A 24327-nucleotide genomic window follows, 5' to 3' on the forward strand; every position below is an offset into this window, starting at 1 on the left:
ACGTGCGAGCCCTCCCCTTCTTTCCCCTTCGCGACCTCCAAACCACCGTCTCTCACGTGCGGACACCCACACAAATCTCCGCTTTCGCCTCTCTCTCTCCCTCTTCCCCCTCGTTTCTTTTCCTTCCCCTAATTCTTTGGCCAAGAGGAGATCCCCCCCCCAAAAAAAAGAGGAAAAAGAAAAGATAATTAATTCAAACCCTAGGCGGCCCGATCCGCTCCTCGAAGAGCATTTCCTTCCAGCTCTGGTGGGGGAGCGAGGTAGAGCTAGAGAGAGAGGAAGGCGTCGTCGGTGGCCATGTCGACGGAGGACGAGAAGCTTCTAAAGGAGGCGAAGAAGCTTCCGTGGGAGGACAGGCTCCTTCACAAGAACTGGAAGGTCCGGAACGACGCCAACATTGATCTCGCCGCTCTCTGCGACTCGATCACAGATCCCAAGGACACTCGTCTCAAAGAGTTCGGTAAAATTTCTACCGCTTCCCTCCGATCTGATCGTCTCCTAGGCGGATGGGATCTCGAGATCGCCTCGATCTGCGATCCGTTCGGTTTCCGTTGATTATTAAGTGATTTTTTGTGTGTTAGATCTCAAGGTGTTTGGTTATTGGATTAGGGCCGTTGTTGAGGAAGACAGTGGCGGATTCGAATGCGCCAGTGCAGGAGAAGGCACTCGATGCCCTAATCGCTTTTTTGCGAGCCGCTGATGCGGATGCCGGAAGGTGTTGTGGAATTCTTTTGTCATTTGGCTATTTTTTGATTTTGATTTAGTTTCACATTTCTCATCATGTGATTGGTTGTAAATGTAGGTACGCTAAGGAGGTATGTGATGCAATCGTTGCAAAGTGCCTCACTGGGCGGCCCAAGACCGTAGAGAAATCTCAGATGGCATTTCTTTTGTGGGTGGAGTTGGAAGCCTCAGAAGTATTCCTGGTAAGGGCAGAAAATGAAGAGTATCATTTTCTTATTTCCTAATTCTCAAGAGTGGAGAGTGGATTCTCGAAAGAAAAGAACTTAAGAGAGACTATAATTGGCATTTCCATCCATGTGTAAGCGCTGTAGTAATGGCTTTTTAGCTGTATTTCATCTTGTATTGGATACCCATATTAGGTCATTGACTCATTGTATATCCCTATGTTTATTGCATCTGTTCACAACTTAGTATGATTTTTGGTAAATGTAGCACAAATGGTTAGTTTGACATCAACTTTTTTGTTTCTTAGGTTCTGCTTTCATTATTCAAGATTAATCAGGAAGATTTTTTTTTTTTTTTTTTTTTTTTTTTTTTGATTCTGGACTACCTAAGTTCCTGGAAGGGAATTAATTAAAACTTAAAAACTTTTGAAGATATTTTATATCACTATATCACACTCTTCTCTCATTGCATAACCCATGTAACTCTTTTGCTGCGAATGTGTTTTAGACTAAAACAAATCAAAAGTAAAACATAATTGTAACTTAGGGAATGAAAAGTAGGACAGATGAGACAGGAAATAATGCTAGATGAGTTCGTAAAACAAGTTCGCAATACTGATAAAGGTTGTGTTTTCTGTCATGAGTATGAATGTGTGATAATATATACTATATCATATATATGTTGGCTTTTCAGTTTATCACAGAAGTTCGGGGTGGGAGTTCTAAGTTGTATTGGTATGTACATGTCAGAAAGTAAACTGGTTAACCTCCAGATGGTCTGCAGATGTGTTCCTAGTGGGTTAGATGGCTTAAATAGTGAATAAAGATAAATTGTAGAAATTCATGGTAAAGAATTATGTAATACATCAACTAGTCCAAAAATGTTTGCGATCAATTTTCTTTTACTATGGCACTCAAAACTTTGGTTTGTAACACATTTATTTTAACTTGTTAACTTTACTTTTATAACATACTGCCAGATAATTTACAAACTATTGGTAGCTAAAAAGAAACAGACTTGCTATCATTTGGCTAGGTCTATTAGATCTCTTCCCATGGGTTTCTTTCCTTGATATCCCCATTCGCCTCCCTTGAGTGCAATCGACATGTTTATCTTTATTTTTGGGTTTACTGAAATAACAGCAGTGATGGCAAATAAGTGATGGCAAATATTCTTTTCCTGACAAAACATAACACAGATAAAACAACTAATGAACAAAGGAAAACATGAAGCATAAGCATTGTACAGGTGATGTCTAAATGCATTCTGTTTATAAGAACTATAGCTTTGGTAACAACTAATTCTAGTTGAAGTCATCACTTATTTTCATTTGTATAAATGCACGAAACAATGCCAAGACATATCATAGCGGCATAGTTGCCACAACCAACTTTCGAAGCCTTCTTAGGGAATTTCTCAAGATGTCAAAGTTATTGCAGGGCTAAATATGATGTGCTTAACTAGTACTTGTCAGGAAATACTGAAATAGTCAATATCTGTCATGGATTTATTGTGCATGAGATCATTGCTATTTTTCTCAATATAAGGAGAATTTATTCAATGGAGAGCAGAGTTGCTGTTCGCTGACCAACTTATTATGTAGTGTTGTTAATGTGAACATATTGCAGAATCTTTGAAGCTATGGAGCAACATCTTTTTTTCTGGCCTCTAGAGAGAGATTCTAGATTGAGATATTTATACTCCAAGTCAAACAATATATGCATTTAAGTATGACTGCAGAAGTAAGCATTATTTGGATGCTTCTATTGTAATCAGAACTAAAATGGAAACAAAAATTTATCATGTATGGTGCTGTAATGTTTGACCACTATTAAAAAGATAGACATGCAATTAGTTAATGTGCAATGATGATTTGAAAGAGAGAGAGAGAAAGAGAGAGAGAGAGAGTCAACCATGCAGCAAATTGTCGTTGAAGATGCTACTATCGTTCCCCTTCTTAGGGGGCGTGTGGAGGGATTTTTTTGGCTAGAGATTGGTGACCAAGAATTGGGTAAGATGATTCACTTGAATACCATAACCAAACCCCCTTTTGGAACGTCTTTCCTACAATACTGGCTATGCACCTAAGGGCAAATCTCTCTCTCTCTCTCTCTCTCTCTCCCACTTTCAACTGTGAGTTGTGACATGGCATGGGGGGTATACTAACTTGTACCTTGCCTTCCTTTTTAAAACCTTGTTGAATTTTCAAACATCACTTTGGATATGGTAGGTTGACAAGAATTGAGAATGATTAAAACTATGATACTCATACAATTTAGATTTTCATATAGTTATTCAATACCTGTGGAGTATATATACATACAGTTAAGTTTGAAACATATGATCAGGGCAGATGTCTTGATTCACTCTATGGAGATCATTGGCATGAAGTTTGGAAATCATAAGACTGATTCATGTGCCTGATCATCTCTGTGTATAGACTTAGTAGCCAAATAGGAAACCGATCTTAAATCTTGAGGAACATAGCATTTTCTTGATAATTGTCTATGGTTCTCTCATTTCTAGGCTTGCTTACTTCTCTAACCAAATTTCCTCAACCTTGATGAGTATGAAAGGTACTGCAGTCAATTGACTTAATAATTAATATAATCTCATGACTTGTTATTACCTTTTGAGTTTTTACTTTTATATTACAACGGATTGATACCTAGTGAATGACTATGCTATCCTGGATACTTTTCTTACAAAATAATATGCTTGGACTGCGATATCAGGAAGCCATGGAGAAGGCTATAAAAAACAAAGTTGCAAAAGCAGTTGTGCCAGCAATTGATGTCATGTTTCAAGCTCTTAGGTACGTGCTTAACCCTCTTCCTATTTGGTGTTCTTTTTTCTTTCCGTTTGCACTACAACAAACGCATAAAGTTTTTTGTTTTTTTGATGTGTTTCTTTTATCCAGTGAATTTGGAGCAAAGGTTGTGCCCCCAAAGAAAATTCTTAAAATGCTTCCTGAGCTTTTTGATCACCAAGACCAGAATGTCCGTGCATCATCTAAAGGATTGACTCTTGAGCTTTGTCGCTGGATTGGGAAAGAACCGGTAAAATCAATTTTATTTGAGAAAATGCGAGATACGATGGTAAGTATAGCTCTTTAGTGTCATAAATTTATCTTTCATACTTTCGATCTGAATCTGTTCCTTGTTTCTTTGAAGAAAAAAGAGTTGGAGGCAGAACTGGCCAATGTGACAGGTACTGCTAAGCCAACTCGCAAAATAAGGTAAATGCTTTAATTGAAATTTAAAACTGTTTTCGTTTTCAAAATACTAGTTTCTGTTGAAAGCTCAAATAACAATATATTTCTTTGCCCAGTGGTAAAAATACTTGGAATGATATTAAAAATCAGTATTCTATTTACATATGTGCACTTTAAGTGATTTTAGATAACAAAGGTTTTGTTGTATAAGATTTATCTACACTAGATCTATCTAGGAAATCTGTTGCACATTTATTTATTTTTGAAACCAGAAATGTGTAAGTAAGTTATAATAGTTTGTCATAATTGAACCTTTTCTTTGATTAAGAAATTTTATTCCATTTGTGGTATTTCCTCAAGAATGACTATTTTAACTCAGTAAGTTATGGAACTTGTGTGAGATGAACAACCAAAATAGTTTGGGGAGAAAAAATACTGTTGGACATTCTTTTGTGTACACTCTAGTAATGAGCTAAAATTAAAGAACAATATAATAGATCCATGTCATGATCTGTAAAACAGCAACAACATGCGTGGCCTCTGTAGTCTGGACTATTGGGGCTATATATCCTTATACATAATTATGGTTAAAATATCTATAAGACATAAGTGCCTTTCTTTCCCCTATTTTAAGAGCTATCAACATATGCCTAATTTAATCACCTATAAACTCAAAGTTGGTTTAAGTCCAGTTTAAACACTTTAAAACAATTGATTGCATTTTTGGTTGAGCCGAACATCTTGTTCTTCTTCTAAACCATATAGTTTGTAGTTATATTACTCCAAGATGGGGTCAATTCTTCAACAAGAAAAGGAGATTGATAGGCACATCATATGTAGAATTGCACTAAGATGGTTAAGTGGAGAACTTACTCTAGCACATTGACTTATAACTGTATACTTCCCATGTGAAAATTACATCTAATAAAACGGTGATAAACTTGTAATACTTGCCATGCTTTCTAGATCAAAATGTTGTGCAATTAGAGAACAACTCATGGAAATGTTGCTTTGCTGAGTTCAGTGTGTTGAGATGAATCAGTGAAGTTGTTGGTAAATTATTATAGGCTGAATTATCTGTAAGACAATGTGAAGAAGTTTATTGTAACATCATACAACAACATTCTGGCAAATTTTTTTCCAGATCTGAGCAAGACAAGGAGCCAGAGCAAGACATTGTTCCTGAAGCTGTGGGTGTTGGGGTTTCTGAAGAATCTGTGGCTGATGGTAGGAAGTCATCTGATAAAACTTTTTTCTGAACTTTTTTTAATTTCACTATCCATCTGAAATGTTTTTTCCCCACTATTGACTTGATGCAAATGCTGATGCACTTCTTTTTACAGCTTGCCAGGAGATAGATGAATATGAACTGGTTGATCCTGTAGACATATTGACTCCCTTGGAGAAGTCTGGATTTTGGGATGGAGTGGTTAGTGATTTGATTCTTCATTTTAAGTCTTTACCATGCTTTCCTTAAGTTCCTTAATGACTGCTATGCTTGTTCTAGTTTTAAAGAACTATAAAAGCTGTTTGTTAGTATCAACCCCCCAATGGAAATGATATTTTGTGATATCAGAAAGCTGCTAAATGGTCTGAAAGGAGGGATGCTGTTGCAGAGCTGACTAAGCTTGCTTCCACAAAGAGAATTGCTGCTGGTGATTTTGCTGAAGTCTGTCGGACCCTTAAGAAGGTATTACTCATTTATATGATACTTCTTAGTTCTTATTTTTTATATTGTTTGCCTAATTACTAGAATGCATATCATCTGGAGGGTATCTAATTAAAATAAAATTGTCTAGTATACTATAATGCAATAATGAAACAACTCGTTTGCTAAGTTTTCTGTGACTGATTCTCCATCATCTATTAATGATAGATTACCTTTCCTGTAGTTTAAATTTTTGTGATGATTGTCTTTGTTTTGGTGATGTGATGGCTGATTATCTCTGCTTTCATTTGTTCTGGTTGCAGCTTGTTACAGATGTGAATCTAGCTGTCTCAGTAGAGGCTATCCAAGCAATAGGAAATTTAGCTAGAGGTTTGAGAAATCATTTTGCTGGAAGTTCACGATTTCTCTTGCCTGTACTACTTGTAAGTAACTTAGATGCTTGTATGTATCCTTGCCTTTCATTACTTCAGTTCTTTTTGTTTTGTTGTTATTCATCATATGCTGCATGTGTCCTGTAATGGTTGATGTGGAGTTCCATATTGTGCATCCTAGGATTACTAGCATAGGTTGTAGTAAGTATATACATTTTTTTTCTTGATTGAATTTATTTTAGATCTTTATTTTAAGTACTGCATGTTGTGTTAATTGAAATGACTTTATGTTTTCCGTTTTCTGTAAATAGGAAAAATTAAAGGAGAAGAAACAAGTTTCAGCAGAAGCTCTTATGAATACCCTTCAAATGATGCATAAATCTGGCTGCGTGGCCCTTGTGGATGTCATTGAAGGTCAGTGTTTGTCTAGGTAGCAGTTGCTATATTTAGGTACCAGTTACTATTTACTACTGATCTTTTCTTATGTTCTACTTCTTGTTACTTATGTTGCATGTAGAACTGTAGAAGTACCACTTTTTCATATACCCATTGGTCATTATCTAGTATAAGTTTCAGCTGTAGAAAGGCTTGGATATGAATATATATGTAAATAATATGGGCAACTATTCTAAAAACTGCACATGCATATGCACACTTAGACTTGAGGCTGTCAAAATAATCATGTCTCTTGAGCTTGGCCCAAACTAGTCTTCATTTAGGCTTGAATCAAGATTGGCTTAAAGCCTTTAAACTTAATTGAGATCAAGGATTGCCATGCAAGCACAGTACCGACATGTGGCATGAGTGGTGTAGTGCAACACCGCTATCTCACCTCTTAGCATCAATCTGTCACAGAGAATTGACTGGAGGTAGTGAGTAATGGTGGAGAGTGTCACTGTGAATTCGTCGCCCTCTTCTCTCCTCATTGTTGTTGCCACCCTCCTCTTGTTCTCTCTTGTGTGCCCTAACCAAGGTTGAATACAATTGGAGGGGTTTAAAAGCTCTTAATGGGTCGAGAATAAAAGATTTGCTTTGGGGATCTAACTTAATCTAAAAGATGAGAGAGAGGAGGGCAGCGATGACAAACTGATTGTTGGTGGTGGAAACTCCTTCTCCCTTTCTCTTTATCCTTCTCTCTCTCTCTCGCTCCTTTTCTCCTCCTTTTCTCCTCTTGTATGGGGTTGCGACCACACGATTGGCAAGTGTTGTGCCGTGCCACAGGCATGGCAATCCTCGATTGAGACAAGCTTGATCAGTCTTTGTAAGCTTTAAATACATAAAATATGTATAAAACCATAAAGTTCGTATTAGGTACCACCCTTAAGCATGATTCAGTCAAGCTTCACTTAAATCAGGCCTAAAGTTACTAAATTGAGACCAACGTGAATTTGATTTAACCTAATCAGGAAGCTCCTAATTAGCTTCCGAATCTGAAGGGTTGGCATCCATGCTTACGTCATATGTTAATCAGGATTTAAGGAAAGTAACTTGATTGGTACCAAATGCTAAATTGGAGAGGTTAAGTGCAGTTATCATGTCTGGGAGAGGAAGATGGATTTTCTTTACCTTTTCCCAACATCATCCTTTACGTAAAAGATGTAAAGTAATTTTAATTGAGAGAAGTAAATAATTGATCATTTTCAGCTCCAGATGTTTTATATCTAAAGATGCAAGTTGCATTTTCAATAAAGTATGCTTGTGTAATGGATCAATCTTTTCCATGCTAAATTCTTGTAAAGTAATTAGTTGCTTATTACTGCAGAGGTTCGTGTGGCTGTGAAAAATAAGGTTCCGCTTGTGCGGTCACTAACATTGAATTGGGTAACATTTTGTATTGAGACGAGTAATAAAGCAACCATTCTTAAGTTGCATAAGGAGTATGTTCCTATCTGTATGGAGGTCAGCAAACAATGACGGCATTTGTTTCTTAGTTTCTTGTACATTTCCCCCTAGAGAATACTGTATCTGAACATATTCTATTGTAATACAATCTCTATGTAGTGCTTGAATGATGGTACCCCAGAAGTGCGAGATGCAGCCTTTGCTGCTTTGGCTGCTATAGCTAAGGTAGGTGCATTTAATAGTTTCCTATCCTTAGACCAGTTCACACTATATTAGAAAGATTTTTAGTTAGAAGAAAAGCCAGAATATATTGCCTTGTTGTCTTTGGTTTTCTAGATGGTTGGTATGAAGCCCTTGGAAAGATCTCTAGAGAAGCTTGATGAGGTGAGGAAAAAGAAGCTCTCAGAAATGATTGGGCTTTCTGGCAGTACTGCAGTTTCTAGTTCAACAGCAGGTTCCAACTTTGACTGCCACGAATATATGTTAGTTTTTTAAATGTTTTTTTCTCTAAAGACTTAGAGTTGCTGTCCTTTCTGTTCTCTTTTCTTCAGCTCCTATTTCGAGTTCAAGCTCAAGTATCTCTGGCCATGAGGTAAACATTAGCTTATTATTTTCAAAGATGCTGTATTTAAGATTTATAACCACCCTTTTTAATCCAGCAATTTCACTCTAAGAAGGCCTAGTACATTGGTTGGTTGTTATAGTAAATTATTCTTTTTGAAAAAGTAATTTATACTTGGAAGGTCAATAGAAGAAGAAAGAACCTAATTGGATATTCGGTTGGAACTAATAAAGCAATGTGACTTCTTGAATTTCAATAAAATGGCATTGAGTTTTTCTTAGATTGTTCTTTTAATCCATAATGAAGCAGCTACTTTAAACTTGCACATTGTTGGTCTCTACTCATGATTTTCTTCAAGAGTAAGTTTTGAATCTTTTGATGTTATATAGTTGTTGATGAGTGGTATATTGATATTGAAGTTATTGTTAGCAACTTTGTTTGGTCAGCATCATAAACTCCAAAATGAAATCCACTGGAAGATTTGATAGATCTTATGATTAGTTGGCAAGTTAACAATCTTTTAGTAGTAATGCCAATTTTCTTACCACTGCGAATTTAAACTAGAGTGACCTTTGCCCTTGCACCTACAGACCAGTTGGCTGGTCAAAAGATGCCTAATTGATTACCAAGTTATGCAAATGGAACCTTGGATTAACTTCTGGATATTTCTCTAGATTTGAAATGTGTAGAGACATGGCTTTAGCTTTTAAGCCTTTGGTATCAGACCTGTAATTATCTCCATGGCATACAAATAGTGTCAAATTTATTGCTGCATCCTGTTATGGTTTCAATAAGTGATATTTTCATAATTTGATCATCAGGTATAATAGTGTATTGGAGCCCTAGAAAGAATTAATATTCATTAAGTTAATACACCAGTTTTCACTTGTAGAATTGTGTTTATCATTTTATAGTATGTATTACTAGATTTCCTTGGGACGAGCTATTTATCCTGGCATAATGTGTTGAGCTAGGAGAGTCATGGTCCAAGCGAAAGAGGGCTTGACATATACTTTGAGACCTAATTTAGCCCAAAAGCTTAAGCTATTAGTTGAAGACTTGGAATTCATCAACCCTTTCACGCTTTTCCCCCCTTTTCCTCCAATGTGAGGCAAAACCCTCACATGTGATACCCAACACTACCCCTCTTCTTCAGTTTAAAAAAAAAAAAAACTCCCCCTCTTCACATGTGAGCCCATATCAACTACTCATGCTCAAGTTCAAATCTGCTAATCTTAACTAATTTTTTTTAGTCAATTTTTCTAACGGGTTGTATCATCAGAGAGTTTGGCTTTTCGATTCACTTACACTCTTCATGAGTCATCACGAATTCCACTCTTTTGAACCCATGCGCCAACTTCATGCACTTTTGTCCTAACATGTGGCTTTTGCTCCATCGCGTGTAATCGAGCTTGCACGTCAATCTCGTGTGTCCGAGCCCAATCCCAAGCCTTAGCTCCACCAATTGCATCACACAACGACTAAGCTATATTACTATGACTCTACCATAAGAGCTTTTAGGTCCACCAAAGCCCACTAGAATGGCCGCACCGAACTGCTTACGAGTAGTCTAGACTCTAGGGTTATCGAATTATTGACTCCGATACTAATTGTTGGAGAAACATGGGAGTCATAGTCCATGTAAAGAGGGCTTGACAAAAACCTTAAAACCTAAAGTTTGAGCTCTTAAGCTATTAGGGGAGGACCCAATATATAAACCCTTCTACTTTTCCTCCTCCTCCTCCAATGTGGAATTTAACCCTTGCATGTAATTCTCAACAGAATGATCCTTAAGAGGGAGGGGAAACCTGTACTGAGATTAGATGAAGTAGTAAGAGGAGACTTGATAGAACTTGATTCAAACAACCTTGCAGTTGAATAGATGAGTGGAAAAAAAAATGATTGACATAGCTGATCCGAAATTGTTTGAACTAAATGCTTGGTTGTTGTTGTATTAACAATTTTTTCCCCTTTTGAGTTAGATTATGATTCCAAAGGCTTGGAAAGTGCGTATTATCTTGAGGTGAAATGCATTTATGCAACATCTTAGTTTTCAATGGTTTTTATTTATTTATTGCAAATTGGCATACCTTTTGAATCTTTGATTGATATAATGCAATACCAGATTTTGTCTGCTCTTTCTTCTGATCCATTAGATACTGGAAAATTTATGTTTACTGTATATATTGCCTGCAATGGAAAGTGAGAATGCTCCTTAATTCCTATGAAGGCTAATGATACCTCATTGGTGAGAAGATCAGCAGCAAGCATGCTTAGCGGAAGGAAGCCTGTCCAGCCAATGGTTGGTATCATTATTGTTTATGATGGACATTTCTCAGATAGGAACATCTATAGTTCTTGCATTCTGCTATTTCATTGACATAAAATTATCATCATGCAGTCACATAGCAAGAAAAGTGGATCTGCAAAACCTACTGTAGTGAAAAAGGCTGATGGTGGTGGACAAACTAAGGCCATGGGATCAGTTGAGGTTGAAGATGTTGAGGTGATGTGCTTATAGGGAACACATAAAATCGGACAATTTTAAAACTAATGAAAGTTGCTTTTGTTTTTGGTAAATAAGATACTACTGAAAGCTAATCAATGGATATTTCATAAGTGGAACAATAATCTGTTAGTTGTCATGTCTCTCGGTTTATAGTTCACTATATTAGAATGTGTTAGTATCTCATCTTCATTTTCTTGAATGTTCTTGCAGCCAAGAGACATGAGTCTGGAAGAAATTGAAGAACGTTTAAGTTCTGTTATTAAGACTGATACAATTTCTCAGCTAAAGAGTGGTGTTTGGAAAGAGCGTCTCGAAGGTTTCTTATTATTCTTTATCAAATCTGTTAGTTTTTGTTGATATGGAGTCTAATACCTTGGCTTATATTGCGGATTTCTTCTCCTATTTACAATAATTTACATATCGAGCTTTCCAGGATAAGGCAGGTATCCCCTGCATAGTTGGATAAGAAACTAATTAGTTTATTTCTTTTTACAGCTATTGGCTTGCTGAAAGAAGAGGTTGCTAATATCACTAATCTCGATCAGTCTGCTGAGCTCTTGATTCATTTATTATGTGCTGTTCCTGGATGGACAGAGAAAAATGTCCAGGTAATTGCATCATTGCTGTAGTTACTAAATGCTAATTGCTTTACTTTGGCATGCATTGTCATTCAATTTTCAATGAAACAGGTCCAACAACAGGTCATCGAAGTCATCACTTACATAGCATCCAATGTGAAACGGTTTCCAAAACGATGTGTTGTACTTTGCCTTCTTGGTATGCCTTGATCTATTTTTACTTTTTACTTTTTGTTGTAGTTCTTTTATCTTGATATGGATTTGTATAAATTTCTTTGATATAAGTTAATCTGCAAAATGCGGATGTGCTTCAGTAGTTATTAGTTATTATGCAGTTGAAATTTTTATGCTTATGTTTTCTGGAAGTGATTCTACATTTGTTTCATTAAAATGAGACTGTACAAAGCTCCTTTCCTACATCTTTTTGATTTCATTTTATAATAGTGATACTATTTTGTTTTACTTTTGTATTTTCACAACTGTGAACTATATATGCCAATGGGATGTTACGAGGCATTCTTGAGCCATACTACATTTTTCAGGTATTAGCGAGAGGGTCGCTGATATTAAAACACGTGCCCATGCAATGAAATGCCTTACTGCTTTCTCTGAAGCAGTTGGCCCCGGTTTTATTTTTGACAGAGTGAGCTGATCCTTTCCTTCATTTTCCTTTCATTTTGTTGTCTAATTTCCATGTAATCTTGCTCTATTGAGGTAATGTTTATGTCAAATGCACAAACCTTAGCTTGCAAAATGTCAATTTTTTGTGAAATAACTTTATAAACTGTTATAAGCCTATCACAAACAAGTATGGCTGGATTGTGATCAATGATTAATTTATATGAACAGCGTGTATGCAGAATTCTTAAAAAAGTTTGGAGAAAACAAGCTATCTCAAGTGGTAACAAAGATTTATAGGATGTAACAAAGGAGTGGATATTTATGTTTGCAGCAGTGTCAACTGCATACTTGCTCATCCTTGCATGGAACACTAAAAGTAGCATCAAAGAAGTTCCTTATTCCAATCATTAAGAGTCAGTCTCCTGATTTAGGAGCTACACCACAACAGACAAGATAATTGTCAGGGTAATTTGAAATATGATAGTACATATAACATCTACTAGTGATTGATAGAAGGCAAATTGGAAGCTTCTGAACTGCTCTTCTATTATTTGACTCAGTAGTATGATGTTATGAACTGTGAAATATGATTGTAGCAAGACCAGCAAACAGCATCAATACATAACATTGCATTCTCCCATAGATTCAAAAAGCAAAGCGATGCACGGGTCAAGGAATGCAAATTCCTCTGATCAATCTTGTTGGGAGGTACTGCCCAAGGAAAAGAAAAGGTGACTTCCGGAAGGCTTTCGCGCCTTGCTGTTAAGTAAGGTGGAGCAGCAAGCAGTTCCCTTTCTTTGATCGAGGCAGGAGGGATTCTGCAACTGAACAAGTTAAACATTTCACACCGTACAGATACTGCTTTAACTGCAACATCAAATCCATAGACATAAGTTATTGTGGCAAGTAAATGATTCCAAATATAGATCTTTTTATATGTAAAGTTCCAAGTTTTGGAAGAATTAGACCATGCAGAATGTTCAAATAATCTGGCATGAAACTACAAGAGCTTGTGAAGGCTCTTTATAGTTTTTCTTTTGTTATTTCTGGGAGATTTGTTATTAACTGACCTCCAATCTTCGCTTTGTTCCGTTTAAATCTCTCTCTCTCTCTCTCTCTCTACATATATCTGTGCATGTCTGTGTGCATCCTTTTTAGTATCAGACAACACTAACAAGTTGTACTTACGATGTTGTAGCTCTACAAAATCATGAGGGAGCATAAGAATCCTAAAGTCCTCAGCGAAGGTCTTCTATGGATGGTCTCTGCTGTGGAAGATTTTGGCATTTCGCATGTAAAGCTAAAGGTGCTTATAATCTATCCACTTGTGTGTTACTATTTCTCTTTTCCTTGTTCAGTGTTCATTTTTTCCATTTTAAAACTAAAAGGTAGTGTTACTTCATTGCAGGACCTGATTGATTTCTGCAAAGAAGTTGGATTGCAATCGAGTACTGCTGCAACAAGAAACTCAACCATTAAACTTATTGGAATCCTGCATAAATTTGTTGGTCCAGGTAGCTTTCTTCGTTTTTTTCTCAACAGTGGGTACTTATGATTTGTAGAGTTTCTTAAAGTTAAACCTTCCTGCAGACATCAAAGGGTTCTTAAGTGATGTTAAACCTGCTTTGCTTAGTGCTCTTGATGCAGAGTGTGAGAAAAACCCATTTGAAGTAAAACTTCTGCTCCTCAGACGTGAATTTATTTTATGATCCTTTTGACTCATTATGTCTAACATATGTAGCTTGTTAATCGACAGGGAACTGCTGCAGCCCCTAAAAAGACAGTGAGAACATCTGAATCTGTATCTTCCGTATCGGCAGCAGGATTTGATGGTCTACCAAGGGAAGATATCAGTGCAAACATAACACCTACTCTTTTGAAAAATTTGAGCAGCCCAGATTGGAAGGTATAAGAAATAAGTTTGATATCTTTGTCAATTATCACAATTATCCTTAGTCCTGTCTTTCCTGTATTATGCAAGTCTTGTGTGGTTATGCATATGGTAGGTTCGCTTGGAATCCATAGACTCAGTTAATAAAATACTGGAGGAAGCCCATAAACGCATCCAACCTGCTGGCACCGGTTAGTTTTGTTCACCACATTTTTCTTGGTGTGCAAAATTATTTTTGGAGATTAATGCACATCAATCTGAACCTATGTTTCCTGTTTCCTCAATTTACAAATTATCAGGCGAGCTATTTGCAGCTCTAAGAGGTCGGCTGTATGACAGCAATAAAAACTTAGTGATGGCAACCTTGACTACCATCGGTGGTCTTGCATCTGCCATGGGTCCTCCTGTTGAGAAGTCAAGCAAGGTTATAAGATGACATCGACTTACTATTACATTCTGAATTCCTTTGTAATTTTTTTTGAAGCCGCGATGGCATAATTGCTGACACCATACTTTATAAAGGGCATTTTGGCAGATGTACTCAAATGCCTCAGTGACAATAAGAAGCACATGAGAGAATGCACTTTGAACACTTTAGATGCATGGGTTGCTTCGGCCCAACTCGATAAAATGGTATATGCCAATAAAAATATTATTTCAAAATGGATTTTGGTTTTCATCTTTCTTACCTTTCATTTTCCTGTGTTTTTCCAGATTCCGTACATTACAGTTGCTCTCACTGATCCAAAGCTTGGTGGTGAAGGGCGAAAAGATCTTTTTGATTGGTTGTCTAAGCATCTTCTAAAGATAAATGACTTGCCTGAAGCTCTGCAACTACTGAAGCCAGCTGTATCTTCTCTTACGGTATTAATCATCTGACTGACGCATTAGTTGCCTTTTTTGGTGGATAAATCCTTCACACGATATCGTCATGTTTCTTTCTCTAGGATAAATCGGCAGAAGTTCGAAAAGCTGCTGAATCTTGTCTTGGTGAAATATTGAGGATTTGTGGCCAAGATGCTGTACGTGTTTATATTCAATCTCTCTCTCTCTCCCCCGACAAACATCCTGCTTTCTTATGGCATTGGTGGCATGTATTAGTTGTTTACATCTATCTTTTAATGTACACTTAGGTGACCAAGAATTTGAAAGATTTGAGGGGACCTGCTCTGACTCTCATAGTCGAGCGATTGAAATTGTCCGGCATGCCTGAAGGTTCGATATTCAGATTGCTTCCTTTTGCATCTCCTTTGTCATTGTGTTTTCTATAATACTCATCTTTTCTTTGGCAACCTACCAGAAGCTTCAGATGCATCAAAGATGATAACTTCGGGACTGCCATCTAAATCTGGCATGAAGAATGGAAAACCTGGTTTAAGTAGTATAGGTGATCGTGGATCTAGACATGGCATCAAAGCTGTATCATCGGTTTGTGTTCTTTTTGACTTATTGATATAACTTTTCTAGAATAAGTTTGCAGCATTCTTATATTTATTTGCTTTCTTTTTTGGATAGAAAGGAGTCCCAACAAGAGCTTCAAAACTTGATGCTATTGTTTCTGTTCAAGACCTTGCTGTTCAGTCACAGGATTTATTCAACATCAAAGACTCAAACAAGGTCATCTATTTTCAGCAACAATTTTCCATCTTTACTGTTATATGTTCTTATGCTTCCATTTTATTAATTAGGATGAGAGACAGAGACTTGTTCCGCGTAAATTCAAGTTTGAGGAGTTACGACCTGAGCAGATCCAGGAACTGGAAGTATGTATTTTGGAGAATATATCTGAAACAAATATATTATACAAGCTTTTGGATCATTGCTTTAATGGGTGAACATGCGTGCTGCTTCTCTTTATCAGTCATAATTTGCATATCCCTTTTACCTGTGAATTTAACTTGCTTTACCTTAAACTGTTGTCATTTTCTTTGTGCTTCTCTGAAGTGCTATGATGGTGCCTTTAGGCACAGTGGGCACTACCATTGGGAGCCACTAAATAATCAAGATTTATCCTCTAAATTCCTGTTTGGCTGAAGATTCTATCTTTCCTGCATAGGGCAATTTCATTTTTCTACCATCCGTCTTTCATATTTGGCAACTACTCGTTATAATGCTTCTTATACATCAGTAGAATTTTCATAAAAGTATTAGATAATCCACTATAAGTGCCAATTGCTTCATACCATACTTGGCCTTGGAGTGTCAAATTCCATCTTACTGCTCTTGATATTGTAGTTTCTCTGAATAGGAAATTTGTGATCATCTATTTTTCAAACGATAGGGTTATGTGGATATGCTATTCATTTTAAAATTTTAATATACCCTGTGTTGCATAGAATTCATGCTGCATATTACAATTTTTTTTTGGCACCAAGTTTTATAAAAACTTGGATTATACCTTTAAGACCTCTGTAGTAAGGGGCCACTTCTAGAGCTTTCATTGCAGGGGTAGAGAAGGGGGTAGAATATTACCAAAGCCGGGTTGTGTTTGGGTATGATCCTACTTAACTAAAAACCCGTTTAACTTAATTTCAACGTATTTAACCCAAAACCCCATTTTTGGTCTAGGTTGGTCAGCCTCACCAAGAATTTATGCGACTCCCATCTTCTTCCAGTTCCACCTCTTCCTTTCCTTGCAATTGATGCCTTTACTGTCACTCTTTCCCCTCCCTCTTGTATCATACTACAGCAGCCGGGCAACACAAATCCTCAACCTGGTCTAATTTTTATATAGTAAATATCAGTGCTTCTTTATTGTTCAATCTATATTTTTCCCTCTTACATCTATGTTGTGTTGTGTCTTCTACTGGCTCTATTATATTTGTATAACTGGCTACTTTTCTATATATTAAGGTAAAATTTTGTCACATTTATGAGCTGCAGTCTGTCTGTCAGATATCTTTCAAGTACCCAAGAACAAGAGTGTAGCCAAGAAGATTATGATGTTGTCAGATGGTTAATTTGATGAAACCAATACTGGATGGTGTTTAAAGACTAGTATGCTAACGAAGATTTATTTTACATGTACTTGTATTCATAGGAGGCTGATAATATTTCTAACTTAGAGACAACTTTAATTCTTATTATGTTGATCAAAATCTAATTTTGAAGCATCTAATATAATGCAACTTCAAAAACCTCTATTGCAGTCTGATTTTATGAAGCATTTGAGAGAAGACCTTAGCAGGCGACTTCTCAGCACAGACTTCAAGAAGCAAGTAGATGGGCTTGAGCTGTTACAGAAGGTACTGCTATTTATTTCTTGACTACTGTTATATGTTTGAAAATATGTATGTTTATGTCCATCTAGGGAATTGATGTACATACAATATCTGTAATGGCTGGTAATGTAAGAAATGTCCTTTGGTTACTTAGGCTCTTCTGTCCAGCACAAAGGAAGTGATTGACCTTCTTGACATACTATTAAGGTGGTTTGTCTTGCGGTTGTGTGAATCTAATACAACATGCTTGTTGAAGGTAACTACTATTCTTCTTGTTTTGCATGCGAATCCCTTCTCTTGTATGTTTCCATTTACTATTTGGCATCACAGTAACTGATCATTTATATATTTTTGGATAGGTGCTTGAGTTTCTTCCTGAACTTTTGGATGTTCTGAAAGATCAGAGTTACACTTTGACTGAAGCTGAAGCAACAATTTTCCTTCCATGCTTCGTAGAGAAGGTATTTCAATTACTTGGTATCCAACACCTAATTGATTCCTGTCTAATTTTTTTCTTAATGTAATTAGAAAATTAGTAATTTTCAGTTTTCTTTCTTTCATGCATGAACTAAATAATAGTATGTATTCAATAGTCAGTGATTCAGTTTCTTAAATCTAACAATTTAATTTCTTTTTTTTTCCTGCTAAGCACTGGTTTGTTGCTTAATTACAGATGACGAGATATTTCATTTGCTAACTTTACTATATTATTGGAATGTATAGTCTGGTCATAACATTGAAAAACTGAGAGAAAAAATGCGAGAGCTGATGAAGCAAATTGTTGGTGTCTATCCTGCCTCAAAGCTTCTTCCTTACGTTTTGGAAGGCTTGCGCTCAAAGAACAACCGTACTAGAATCGAATGTGTTGATTTTGTTGGATATATCATTGATCATTATGGAGCTGAGGTGCACTAACTAATTCTGTTAGTCTTGTGGTCTACTTGTTTATCTGTAAGTTGTGCTCATCTGTTTTCTCTGTTGCAGATTAGTGGACAGTTGAAATCTTTGCAGCTTGTTGCTGGGTTGGTATCAGAACGGGATGGTGAAATTAGGAAAGCTGCTCTCAATATGCTTGCTACTGCTTATAAAAATCTTGGTATGGTTTTCTTTTTTGATAAGTTTATCCATAAGTTTTTCTGCAGTTGTTCAACATCTGTGGAATGGCATGTGCTTATTCTTGATCATTTTCTTACACAGGCGAGGATGTATGGAAGTATGTTGGAAAGCTATCGGATGCACAAAGGAGTATGCTTGATGATAGGTTTAAGTGGAAGGTCAGTATTGACTATTGTGAAATGCCAGAAATTAGCAACTTTTGTTGTTTGTAGTGTCATTGTAGTTTGTTGGATTGGTGGGGATAGGAGAAGCTAGTTCTGAAGTCCATGCCTATAATGGAGCTTTGGTTATTCAGAATTTCAGATGCACATATCAGAGAAATTACTAAATGATGTCTAACTATTGTGCTGTTCCTTCTTGCAGGCTCGGGAAATGGACAAGAGAAGGGAAGGACGGCCAGGTGATGCTAGAGCAGCTTTAAGACGATCAGTTAGGGAGAATGGGTAATGATTTTCGTCCCACCTTTTGCTTGCATGTTTGTGTATTCTTCACTTGAACATAACAAATTAGACAACCAGTTAAGGAGGATGGGTAATACTTTTTGTCCCACCTTTTGTTAATTTGGTGACTTTCATTGTTTTGAAATCTGACCTCTGAAAAGAGTATGCCTGTACTTGTGGTGTTATTTTCTTTGTATGCAAATAGTTACTAGCAGAGCAGCATAAGATATTTCTGGTAGAATATGAGGATGATTTTATGTTGAAAATGCCATTTATGCCCACTATGTTTCTGGGATGAACTTTTTCCCTATAAAAGATTTATGAAATTAGAAGATCTCATTTCATCAAAATATGTCATACTCAATTCAAATTACGAGTTCTAATTTACTTTCTTTTTATGTATTAACAATATGTTTTTCTGAAAAATTATGACCATTAATTTTTATTATAGGTAACATGCTTTCAAGAGATTTTCTGGATGGGCTATAAATTTGCAATTAGCACTTGGCATCGTGTCTATTCTTGTGTTTTTTAAAATGTGTTAGCATCTTTTGAAATGGATTCTTTCATGAATTTTTATATTATGAGATCCATCATTTTGTGTCATGTTCTTTATTATTAAAGTACTAATAAATTATTTCGTTGTGAATTACAGGTCAGATGCTGCTGAGCAGAGCGGAGATGTTCTTTCACGTTCCGTGTTGGTTCCAATGATGACAAGGTATTTATAGGAAATTTTGTTGTTTCAATATCTTACAAGTTCGGAATTTTAGGAACATGATGTGTTCCTATAAATATCATGTTTCTTTCCGCTTTACAATTTTGCGGTTAACATAAAAGTTATTTAGCAGCAGGGAGAACATAGGCTATGCTGGCAGTCATTTGGAAAGGCACATGATAGCCCGGCAGCTGGATGCAACAAATGGTCCCACAGACTGGCATGAAGCTCTCGATATCATTGCATCTGGTTCACCAGAGAAGGTTCTGTTTGTGCCAGCTTTAACTGTGAATGTCTTTCTTTATGAAGTTATGAAGCCATACTGGTTATTATGCTATCTGAAATGGAAATATGCATGTGGTTTCACTCCTTCCATGCTTGTGCTCTCCTTTTGTTCTATTATTTGTTGAGATAGTGAAGTGTTTTCTCAAACTTCATTCAAGAAGTCATATTTATATTTAGGGATAGGAAAGGGAAGGTATGTTGAAACTCTAGAGACAGATACTGTAATTAACCAGGAAGTAAACATGAGTATTTTTGACGAGGCAGTCATAACATGACAAAGAACTGAGGCAAGACCCATTTGTCACTGTTGCATTTCTGTATGTGGTTTTCCCTGATTAATTGGTAAATATTAAAAGGGCTGCAGCTGCTGAAGGTTTCTTTTACAGTACTTGTCTTACATAAATTTTCATCTGGTGTAGTCTGTCGAAGGCATGAAAGTTATCTGCCATGAGCTGACACAGGCCACAGGGGAACCTGAAAGCAGTCTAATTGAAGATCTTGTTAAGGAAGCAGATAAATTGGTTTCATGCCTAGCAATTATGGTAACTGATTCCCCCTTCTCAGTAATATAACTCATTTCACAACTTTCTGCTCATTTTCTTTATGGCCAAAATTGCAGGTTCCCAAGACATTTAGTTTTAGCCTTTCTGGGGCTTCTTCAAGGTCTTGCAAGTATGTTCTGAACACACTTATGCAGGTGAATGTTTCTCCCTAATATTTCTCACTGAAAGCATGTCTTTTATATATTGTTGAACTGTAGATAGATATTTTACAACTGGATACTCTGCAGACCTTCCAGATAAAAAAACTTGCTCATGCTGTGAAGGAGACTACCCTAGACAACCTCATCACTGAATTACTACTTTGGCTTTTAGATGAAAGGGTTCCTTTGATGGATGATGGCAGCCAGCTACTAAAAGCACTAAATGTTTTGATGCTTAAAATTCTGGTTGGTGTACAATTGTTACAACTCATTCCCTTCTGTGTTTCTGATAGTTAATCTATCCCATTTGTGCCTACTTGAGTAGGACAATGCAGAACGGACATCATCTTTTGTTGTGCTAATTAAATTATTGAAGCCCTTGGACCCTTCAAGGTGGCCAGCTCCTGTGCCTAGCGAGTCCTTTGCTACCAGGAATCAAAAGTTTTCAGATCTAGTAGTTAAATGCCTAATAAAGCTGACAAAGGTGCGTATTTGTTGCTACTCTATGTATTGCCAGGATGTGATGCTTTTCCTAATGTGGTCTGCAATTCTTCAGGTACTGCAGAGTACAATATTTGAAGTTGATCTTGATCGTATTCTTCAAAGGATTCATGTCTATTTGCAAGAACTAGGGATGGAAGAGATACGGAGAAGGTATCTTTTTTGTTTTTCTACTTATACTTTCTCATTCTTGAAATTCTATTGTTTGTTCCTTGGTTTTATTTCTTATCTGATCTTTCATGGAACCATGTAGAGCTGGAGCTGATGACAAGCCATTACGAATGGTAAAAACAGTTCTGCATGAACTTGTTAAGCTTCGTGGGACAGCAATTAAGGGTCACCTCTCCATGGTTCCTATAGATACAGAACCTCAACCTATCATTCTTGCATACATTGACCTAAACCTTCAGGTGAACATTTGTTTTTGTGGTGATTTGCTTGATTTTTCTCTGAAGGTGGTTATACTGATTGGCAATTTCTTCAGACACTGGCTGCTGCCAGAATGTTGACACCATCTGGTCCCATGGGTCAAGCACACTGGGGTGATACTGCTTCAAACAATCCAACTGTAACAACTCATTCTGCAGATGCTCAACTGAAGGTGCTGAACCCCATTCCCTCTACTTGCATTTAGTTCTTTCTTTACTTTTTCGTTGTTATCAGGTACTGTAATTCCTACATATTAATTGTTTATTTTTATTCTGTTTTACTTGCAATTGTTGACTTTGCTTGGAACCTTTCTTTTGGGTAACATGAAACAGCAAGAGCTTGCTGCAGTATTCAAGAAAATTGGCGACAAACAGACATGCACCATTGGGCTTTATGAACTCTACAAGATCACTCAACTATATCCAAAGGTAATGAACATGGCAGTCCAAGAAGTGTCAAAACAGAAACAGGATACAGTTAGAACAGAATATTTATATGCAATTTTGGCAAATTTTAGAAAATGGGAATACAGTGAGTTACAACAATAAACCTGGAAGTATAACACTAAGATATGGTTTTTTGTGCCTTAACGATTTGTGAGGAACTAGTAGTTCGGTTTGTGAAGACTAAACTAAAAACAGGCACATCTGTGAATTGAAGCAGCTATCGTCAAAACAAATGTGACTCCAATCTGATTGTGGCGTCTTTCTGATTTATAAAACTAAACTGTTAAGACAATTGTCAATCTTGTCAATGGACACAGTAACAATGTCATATCTAACAGCCTCTTTTCCCTTACTGAGAACGTCGATGGAACTTCCTTCTATGCCTTTAATTACCTCATTGTTCACTCCATAAAATCCTTGAACAAATTATCCAAGAATTATAATGGTATACAAGACTTGTATACCCATTGCTGTAATACTGTTTCTATTGTTGCAAGATATGGATGTCGTGTGTATTGTACCAATATCATATATTCGAAAACTATCTTGTGTGTGCCATACTCGGTATATATTTAGTATCAGTATCTGTATGTTAACCAAATATGAGCACACTGCTAGTTATGATGGGGTATCATTGTTTTACATAGAGCAATTCTGGTTCTCAACTGTTCAACACTGAATGGCTAAGCAATCCAATAATCTGCTAGACTTTGGCAGGGGCACCTTTATTGTCTAGGGTACTTTGTGTTCATTGTTTAGTAGTCAATTGTTTCTACATAATTCTTATTTTTTTGTATGTTTATGTCTGGCATTTTCTATTTGTCTGCAGGTTGATATATTCTCTCAGCTCCAAAATGCTAGTGAAGCTTTTAGAACATACATTAGAGATGGGCTCGCACAGGTTTGTAATGTCTTTTGTGCCTCAGAAGTCTCCAGCAGAGTGGAAAATTCTTATGCTGAGAGTAGTTGTTACATTTGACATGTGCAGATGGAAAAGAATGCAGCAGCTGGAAGAACACCTTCTAGCCTTCCAATTTCCACCCCACCTCCCTTGGCAACTATTCCATCTCCGAAATTTGCACCCTTGTCTCCTGTACACACAAAACTAAATGGAAAACCTGAAAACACAAATGCCAATATGGTAGTATCGTATACTGAAGAAGAAGTTAATGGTACTGCAGCCCCCTTCAGAGTCCATGTTGATTCATCAGAATTCAGGATGCATTTCAGTGATGACCGAAACGAGAGATATCCAGCTGCAGGTCTCTTTCCTCTCCACCTATTTGCATGTCCCTGCTTCCACAATTTTCCTTATATAATTTTGTTTGGTTTTGACGGTGAGCAGCTCCAGCAATGGCGGGCACGCTGGATGCCATCAGAGAGCGGATGAAAAGCATCCAAGCTGCAGCTTCTGTAGGCCATATGGATGGTGCAGTCCGGCCTTTGGCAGACAACAACAGCAATTTGCTTCATGGTATGGACAACGTGGACGAGCCCCAATCGCAGACAAATGTTCTTCCTATGGATGAGAGGGCTTTATCTGGACTGCAAGCCCGGATGGAGAGACTTAAAAGTGGGTCAATTGAACCACTGTAGTGTAATTACATGGCGTATTTTTTCCAGCGCTTGTAATTCTTGGAAATCGAGAAAGGCGTGGTCATTCCCTCGCAGATATGTAGGTGTTTCCATGAACGGGAGAAGTCGGGGATTTGGTAAAGTTGCATCCGATGCAAGTTTCTTCACAGCTTTGAGATGCAACTGAGCTTATAGAAGTCTGGTAAGATAATTCCAGATACTCGTTTTTAAATATCCCGTCCTGGGGCATGTTTTAACATACTGGCCTTTTAATATATTCTTGTCCATATTTGCTTCTTTTTTCCATTCCTGTATCATATCATTACAGAGACGAATTCTTAAAATTGTTATCGAATTTACAATTCATGTGTAACATCTTACGAGTTGTGCTAACAACGGAAGTCTCGTTAGCTATCGGGTTTTGCTTCTCCAAATGAAAAAAGAAAATCAAACACCGTCAGTGCACGATACTTAATTGTATTATGTGACGAACGACAATTTCCCTTTATACCTTGTAGGTATGTCCTTCCCATATCCAGGCTTCGAATGACAATTTCCCGTTATACCTTGTAGATATATCCTTCCCATATGCAGGGTTCGGAAAGTAGCTTTCTTCTTTCTTTTGTTGCTTTGGAATTTATATTACAATTAGTTATTTATTACAAGTAGACATCATGTGCCAATACCACCATGAACTACGAACGAATAGAGTAATGGATAACAAAGG

The 24327-nt window shown here is 36.9% G+C and overlaps 1 protein-coding gene across 3 annotated transcripts; it reads left to right on the top strand.

Moving 5' to 3' along the window:
- Positions 1-23973, top strand: LOC140788330 (protein MOR1-like). 3 transcript variants are annotated; one of them, XM_073137540.1, is made up of 54 exons: positions 1-460; positions 610-715; positions 803-926; positions 3645-3724; positions 3830-4007; positions 4083-4147; positions 5268-5350; positions 5467-5552; positions 5700-5813; positions 6095-6214; positions 6475-6577; positions 7926-8062; positions 8165-8230; positions 8342-8459; positions 8557-8597; positions 10798-10869; positions 10969-11073; positions 11287-11392; positions 11572-11684; positions 11766-11853; positions 12197-12297; positions 13474-13581; positions 13684-13789; positions 13866-13945; positions 14032-14181; positions 14282-14357; positions 14466-14590; positions 14689-14799; positions 14881-15030; positions 15114-15188; positions 15300-15381; positions 15467-15594; positions 15682-15783; positions 15855-15929; positions 17316-17411; positions 17542-17643; positions 17747-17848; positions 18111-18293; positions 18372-18483; positions 18585-18661; positions 18867-18946; positions 19599-19664; positions 19792-19924; positions 20366-20488; positions 20566-20643; positions 20737-20895; positions 20975-21133; positions 21206-21303; positions 21404-21560; positions 21635-21751; positions 21912-22007; positions 22855-22926; positions 23014-23287; positions 23371-23973. In XM_073137540.1, exons 1-54 carry the CDS (start codon positions 298-300, stop codon positions 23619-23621), a joined length of 6072 nt encoding a protein of 2023 aa, XP_072993641.1. In that variant the 5' UTR covers positions 1-297; the 3' UTR covers positions 23622-23973. The 3 variants fall into 3 exon arrangements, with proteins under 3 accessions (XP_072993641.1, XP_072993642.1, XP_072993643.1); XM_073137541.1 differs by having other exon boundaries at positions 19795-19924; XM_073137542.1 differs by having other exon boundaries at positions 19798-19924.
- The last annotated feature ends 354 nt before the right edge of the window (positions 23974-24327 follow it).

Source organism: Typha latifolia, chromosome 5 (genome assembly GCF_019914945.1).
Source record: "Typha latifolia isolate L0001 chromosome 5, TyphaL0001v2, whole genome shotgun sequence".
NCBI lineage: Eukaryota > Viridiplantae > Streptophyta > Magnoliopsida > Poales > Typhaceae > Typha > Typha latifolia.